Source organism: Austrofundulus limnaeus, unplaced genomic scaffold (assembly GCF_001266775.1).
Source record: "Austrofundulus limnaeus strain Quisiro unplaced genomic scaffold, Austrofundulus_limnaeus-1.0 Scaffold12, whole genome shotgun sequence".
NCBI classification, from domain to species: Eukaryota; Metazoa; Chordata; class Actinopteri; order Cyprinodontiformes; family Rivulidae; genus Austrofundulus; species Austrofundulus limnaeus.
This window is the reverse complement of record NW_013952414.1, coordinates 2,137,133-2,144,433: the sequence shown is the minus strand read 5'-3', so window position 1 is coordinate 2,144,433 and position 7,301 is coordinate 2,137,133. Positions and strand designations below refer to the sequence as shown.

At 39.6% G+C, this 7,301-nt stretch overlaps 1 protein-coding gene and 1 long non-coding RNA gene across 4 annotated transcripts in view; one reads left to right on the top strand and one right to left on the bottom strand.

Moving 5' to 3' along the window:
• Positions 1-52: 52 nt before the first annotated feature.
• The window catches only part of LOC106513420 (uncharacterized), a 13,385-nt gene continuing 6,136 nt past the window's right edge, over positions 53-7,301 (bottom strand). For all 3 annotated transcript variants that reach the window (XR_001309779.1, XR_001309778.1, XR_001309780.1), the window contains one exon: positions 53-546. This is a non-coding gene — a long non-coding RNA (uncharacterized LOC106513420). The remainder of the gene's footprint in view (positions 547-7,301) is intronic.
• Positions 341-7,301, top strand: part of atp8a2 (ATPase phospholipid transporting 8A2) — a gene marked incomplete at its 3' end in the record, with an annotated part of 62,001 nt that continues 55,040 nt past the window's right edge. The window contains 2 exon segments of the mRNA XM_014002237.1: positions 341-422; positions 2,257-2,358. Of these exon segments, the coding sequence (XP_013857691.1) occupies positions 380-422; positions 2,257-2,358 (145 nt within the window).

Below are 7,301 nucleotides of genomic sequence, written 5' to 3'. Positions count from 1 at the left end.
GGGTAAAATAGGATTTTTAACAAAAATCACACAGTTTCTTTTCCTTTTTAAATTATTTTTATTGTTTTTATTAAAAGATCAGCCAAAAAAAACAAGACTTCCTGGTGCGCTTTTATTTTTGAAATACTTACCGGAAGTACAACATTCTCTCCTTCCGTTTCATTTGACGCCGACGAAAGCCGACGTCCGTCGTAACCTCGGGGGTTCAAGGGAGAAATTATGATTACCAAGCAGCCGCAGGAGGTACGAGGACCGCAAACCGGGCCCGGAGCACCCTTCTGGGAGCCTGTCGGTGAGCCGTGAGCATGTCACCGCTCCGGCCTCTTCCTCGTCCCAGCCTCGCCGACACTCATCATCATACCCCACATCCACCGGCAAGATGTATTTCAACCGAAGAGCCAAGAAGATACACAGCGAGGGAGGTAAGAGATCCCACCATCCACACGAATCCATCGATTGTCGGCCCGGTCGGTTGGGGTTCATTCGGCTCGACATTTTGTGGTGTCATTCATTCCCAGGCTCCGTCACTTCAGAGAACACTGCGGCCTGTAAACGAACCGTTGTGTGATTAGCATAATGAAACGGAGTTCTAATTGTCACGGACTGCAGCGTTCAGTTCATGTTGAGCCACAATTCTCCTTCAACAGTTACAGTTATGTTTTCTTTTTCTTGGCATAAACATTTAGATATGCAAGGACACGCAGGGGAAGTCTGCTTTTTATCTTCTAGTCTAGACTGATATTTTTATGTGGCAAAGATATATGACCTCTGGATAGAATAAAGTACCTCACGACTGGGATAATTGCACTTCATGATCTCTAACACAATACTGACATTATATAATATAGTTGCACCTGGATTTTTATTATTTAACAGTTAAATTGGGTTGTTTATAAATCCATTTTCAAGAGATGATTATCATACGTTTTGTATTAATCATGTTTTCAAGGTTGTTTATAACCAAAAATATCTATAAGTTGTCTGGATTGGGTCATTTTGTGCTCCTATGTCCAAAGCAAGCATCTGCAGAACCAATCTAATAGCATCCTATTAGCTGCAGACCTCCTGACCCAGCCTTCCTTCACCTTAAGGCCCTCCATAACCTTTCTTATTTATTTGAACATGTGCGTGCATTGGATGATTTCACATAGGGCGAACAGATTTTTAATTGAATCATTTTGAAAATAAAGAGCATGCATTTGTCCCTTTCAGTGTTTTTAATGACAACTGACAGGATGTTTTGTTTTCTTTGATACTACTGTTTCTTGCAGGTTCCAGAAATAGAWAGCAGGACAAATTGTGCACACATATGTGTCAGCTGGGCCATTCATGACTRTAGTCAGAATTTATTTAGTTAGTTAAAAAAGGAAAAAGAAAAAAAATCACTGGATCTTTTGACTCTTAAGACTTTTTTTTATCAGAAAAAAATTCTCATTTGATGAGAAAAAATAGATAAATACTGCTGTCACAAATAGAATATTTTGTGTCAGCCACTGACCCTGTTTCAAGTGTATTTTTTTATATGCTTTAAAAGCTTCACTGCAAATACTTTAAAGTTAAAGCATACTGTATCATAAACTGGAGTACTGGGTTCTTGATGTTGTCTCTACCTTTAATCTCTTGCAGCCTGACCTCCCGGCGCTTTGCTCCAATTAGCAAGCTGCCACATCTCAGGTGCTCACTACGTCTGCAGTCGGTCACGTTTATGCCCAATTTTCAGGAGCAGACCTAAAATTTTATTTAGCATAAACATGTTTGTAATAGTGACTGCTTTTATCTTTTTAAGGTGAGCATTAAAACAATCCCATAAAGCAACACTGGTTCAGAAAGCCTGATGGATACGACTATCAGATTGATGTAACTTTTTATTAAGAAAAGTTCACGTCTTGTATCATTGTTGGTGTGTCTAATTTTACATGAGTCGTGCGTATCGGCCAGCTGTCAGCTCTGTTTTGCTGAGATAATGACTTGTCATGCCTGGCTTCATGCTGAAGATGCTGTTTGGGAGGGATTTGAGAAATTACAGAAACTCTATATTTACACCTGCAGGCCACAAGGGGGCACTCCTGGGCAGGTTAAAGTCCCCTTCTCAGCCACATCTTCCATTTGAATCTCATGTTACTGTAAATGTAAACACACATTCAGACACATTTACAGTTCAGTCACTGTCATCTACATGTATAATGACTTGTTGTCTTGTGTGTTGTTGTTTTGTTTTGTGTTTTTCCTCAATGCGGCTACTTGTGGCACCCACAGAGCAGTTAGTGTTGACCACCATTAGGCAGGAGGCTTCTGAGCTGCAGGACCAGGGTGCCAGCGCTACCATGTGTGCCCGCCTCACAGACAGGTTTGACAAAAGTGAGTTTGCTCAAACTAGGCTGGATGATGCCCCCCTTTTTTTTTTTTGTCCGGAGCCCCTAAAAGGTGCATGAAGGAGCGCCAAAACCCCTGGCCCTCAAGAGCTACAATTTCTGGTTCTGGTTTACAGCAGAACAGGTGAATACCGATCGTTAGAATAAACTGTAGCTCATTGGGGCCTGGAGTGATGAACGCTGGACAGGATTTCACCTCCTCCCTGCATGTGCTCGTAGGCAGTAGTGATACGTACACCAGAACATGCTGGTTGAAGACGGATAAATACAAACTCACTTCTGAAAAGGTTGGAAAGTTGTGTAAAAATCTAAAAAAATAAAATATATTTAAAAAGGGCAAATCACAGTGATTAACAACTCTTATGCACCCACGCTTTGATCACAAGGGAACATAGTAAACATTTTAAATGTTGAAACTATAAAGTTGTGAAACTCTTATTGACAAATTGGGGTCATTTTAAATGTTTTGTCAGAAACACTTCACCAAAATGATATGACAGTATTATATTTACTAAGGCTGCACAATACTGGGAAAAACTGATGTGATTTTTTTTCTAACCCTGATATACAGTACTGTTTTGTCTGTAATTATTATCTTTTATTGTGCTGAACACATGCTTCTTCGATCATGTATAAAGGTGAATTGCATTTTACCACTATCTCATTCCGTCATGCTTTAATAGTAGCATTCACGCTAACTGTTTTTAAGCTCTTTTCCTCCAGTATTCTGCGAATTTGCTCATCTTTCTCGTTTTTGTCAAGTTCTCTTCATCTTCCTCCACAACTCAGGAATTCACCAACACTTCTCCGAAACATTGCCATTATTGCCCCGGAAGTTTCACAACAAAATGAAAGTTTTAGCTTATTTATTTTATTTTAGTTTTTTTACACAAAGCCGTTTCGCTTCCGCCTGCAGAAGAAACCCGTCAAAATAAAAGCTGTAACACGTGACCGTTTAGTGCTTTAGTTCCTAGATGACTCGTTAATTTAATTTGTCTCGTACATCGCAGGACCTGCAGTGTGACTATTGCGCAMCTGAACTTTGCAATGACGATGCTCAAATGATGTATCGTGCAGCTTTAATCTTTTCCACTGTAAAACATCCCATCTTTTTTAAAAACAGTAAACCTGTAAGAAAGTAAAGATTTTTTGGAGGGAAACATTGTCCCGTTCTTGCTGTAGGATTATAGCTGTGCAATAGTCCTAATACCTTTTTTGATATCATTTTTTTTCTGAAATTTTCTGCATTTAAAGATGCCTTTCTAGTTGTGTAAGCTGCTCGTGCCATATAGGCAYTAATGCACCCCTATTACCATCAGATAGGCAGCTTTTCCAGACTGTAGAAATATTTTGGCAAAATTATGACGTGCAGATGATGGGATTTTCAAAGTATTGTAATTTTTTTTGAACACATCATATTACAAATAAAATTTCGGCAAATGAAATTAAAACAATACAATTAAAAAATGAAAGGTGAAAAGGCGTGGGTAGAAGTATAAACTTATCAAAACCCACCCCTTCTCCAGCAACTTCAAAAATATATATTTCTCATCTATTCAATAACAACAACAACAACAAAATTATAACATTGACACTAACAAAGCTGTGCAACAACAACAACACAATACATCAAGACAGTTCCTCATATTTTGTGTAAACATTTCCTTATACAAAAGTTTAAATTGTTTAATGTTTGGACATTGGGCCTCATGCAAGAACATGTTCGTATTCTTATCCTAAATTTCTCGTACTTTTGTTCGTACAAAGGGTTCGTACGAACATGTCACGTCAGATTCAACAAACTCTTCTATCTTCAGGAAAMGTGCGTAAATGAGCTGCGTAAATTCCACCTGTTCGTATCCAGCTGCTCGTGCACGCGAGAGGAGATTAGCATAAATACCACCCCAAAAACACCATATAAGGCTATGTTTCCTGCCTCAGATACAAGGAAGTGTCCATTCATGAAAATGACAGTGATAATTAAAAAGAGGAACTTTACGAGTTCAGAGATTGAAGTCCGTCTGTCAGAGATCCAGAAAAGAAAATCTGTCATTTTTAGCAGGTCAGCTGTGGAATAAAAAGAGCTGCTAAAAGTATAAACAACTGTGTTAAATCATTTTCATTTGTTCAGAAGCCGCAGCGCTGCGCACTGTACCCCCACCCCCCGCGCCCGCGCACGCCGCGCGGTCGCAGGTGGTATCAGATGTGGGTTTGAAATAAGCATTTTAAAATGTTTTCAAAATAAGTCTGGCACTTTGGAGAAAATCCAGGACTCACTGGAGGGATTGTGTATCCCCTCTGGCCTGGGAACGTCTCAGAGTCCCCCAGTACGAGCTGGAAGGTGTCGCTGGGGAGAGCGGGGTCTTTCTGCTGCCCCCCCGCACACGATAGCGGATAAGCCAGACGGACAATTTATATTGTTAGTCTAAATTATTACATTTAAAATTATAACTCTAATTCAAGCAGAATAGCCTATTGTCAACATAATTATGGAGTGTGATTTATTTTCAACTCAAAATATCTTCAAACTAACGAAATATAAAGTTATTAGTGAAGAAAACCCATCTGGATAACAGCAGACTGACTGCTCGTAAAATATACGACAGGTCTGGACCACTCGTGAATTTTGTTCGTATCTGAAAAAAATCTTAGAATACGAAAACATTGGTGAATGCCACAAATTCTCCTAAATCACTCGTACGCACAACTTAAGAACAAATCTGTGCRTACGAACGGTTCTTGCATGAGGCCCATTGTTTTAATTCCACATTCAAACTGTTCCACAGTTTCACACCACAAACTGAAAATTGTCATTGAAGATGATGATGAAGATGATGAAGCAGCCTCTCTAAAATGCAGTCCTCTTACTGACCTTAATTAACTTAATTAGTTGCAAAATTCTCCACCAGATGTTTTTTTATATATMTACGTACCACTTACTCTTACAGCCTTTKGTTAACGTCACAACTTTTCAACACGTTGCCTTAAAAAAAGTATGTTCTTAGTTCAAACATTTGATGTTAACTAGTTCCAGTATGAATAAAAAGTGGGTTTGAGATTTTCAAATCAGTGCATTCTTTTTTTATTTATTTTATTTTTTTTATTTTACACAACATTCCAACTTTTCTAGAGTTGTACGAGTAAACTTTCAGTACGAACATGCATGCCTTAAAAACACGTGCATGTCTGCGTGCGGCATGTGAGGAGGAACACTGCATGGAGAACGGGGGAGAAGCTGCATGTTGGTGTCATTCACCTTCTCTGGCATTAAGGTATGTGCCTTCACCTGGCTGTGTGTGTAAGTGCAGCTAGTGTTGATCAGTGTATTGTTTTTCCAGTATGCTGATGGGTACAATTAGTGTAATTTCCGTTGGAGTGCATGTGTGTCATGCCTTTAGGATTAACAGGTTATGGATTAGCAGCAGGTGGAGTTGCAGAGCAGACACTGAAAGGATTATCGTGCTCGTTCACTCCATGCGAAAGAGGCTTTCCCGTCGTTACTTCCTACTCTGGTACGGTGGCAAATGGACCTACAGGGATCATTGGTAACCATGTTAACCAGGATCTGGAAATAGGGCCTGCTGGTCGCCTACGAGACCAAGGCCACAATGGGACGAAAGGGTCACCAAGGCAGACGAAGCTCTGTTGGTAACGTCTCCCTGTGCTCAGTTGTTGAAGGCATTACAATAGTTTACATTTTGGTGCCTTTGCTTGATAAGTTTGTCTTGTTTAAATGTTAGGACTCTTCTTTTGTCCTAAATGTTCAGATGAACATTTTGTTATAAAAACCATAATAGAAGATTTGATGTGGAAAATGAAGCTTAGAAAAATGTTGATTTTAATCCACATTTTTACAGGAGATGTGTTTCTCATCATTCGCTTGAGAACGAGTGATTTTGTAAAGAGTGAGGCAGGTCAAGAGGATGGCTGTGCTTTAGCTTTTAGCTCGAGAACACTTAAGCAGGACCTGTAGCGGTCAAAAGATTAGAACCGCCCTGCTGTGTCTGAGTCAAAGGCTTTGTGTTAAAAGCTCTGATTTGCTATGCATATCCAGGTGGAACTTAAACAGCTTTGACCAATTCTCACTGATAAAACCAAGTGTGGCTCGTGGAGGGATTTAACATCTGGGCTAAGGTTGGGAGATATTTGCAAAAAAATTAATCACGAATAATTGTGGGCATTTAGCCGATAACTATTAATATGATGATTAGTAAATGACAATACCACTTGTATATTTTTAAATCTAAATCCATTAAACTATGTTTTATAACTGTACTTGAAAATCATCCATATAACTAACTTCTTCATTTTAACAGGTTAAATTAGAAAGCTGTAATGCAATATTTCACATGTGCGCACTTCATAGAGTGCATTAAGCACAAAAACACATCATCACATGGCACTCACTGCAGTAATTGCAAAGTGGCAAATATTAATTGTTGACAGCTTTTCTGACGATTTAATTTCACATGAAACAATTTTGCCCAACTCTAATCTGGACGTAATTTAAAGGGGCAATATCATGTAAAATCAACTTTTTTGAGTTTTATATCGTGTTATAATGTTATGCTCTCATAAAAAAAGCATGCCTAAAGCCTTGCTTTGACTTATTCATGCATGTTTGAGAAATCCTGCAGCGTTTTTAGGAAGCCATGCTGAGGAGCAAAACGACAGGTGGGGACCAGAAACGCCCCTGGGACGTGTCTTTAAGCCGAACTTCCTCATGGCAGAGCGTACCCCCTCCCCCCTCCCCACACACCCCGCCCATGACTCCTGCAGGCTCTCGGGTGAAAGTGAAAGTGAAACTTAAGCAGTCTGCTGAGCTCCACTACTTCTCACTCAGTGAAGCTCTTTTCAGATTAAACATACCTTTGAGGAAATGTATATTCAGATGCCAAGTGAGCTGCATCATGCCCCCCCACCCTCGCA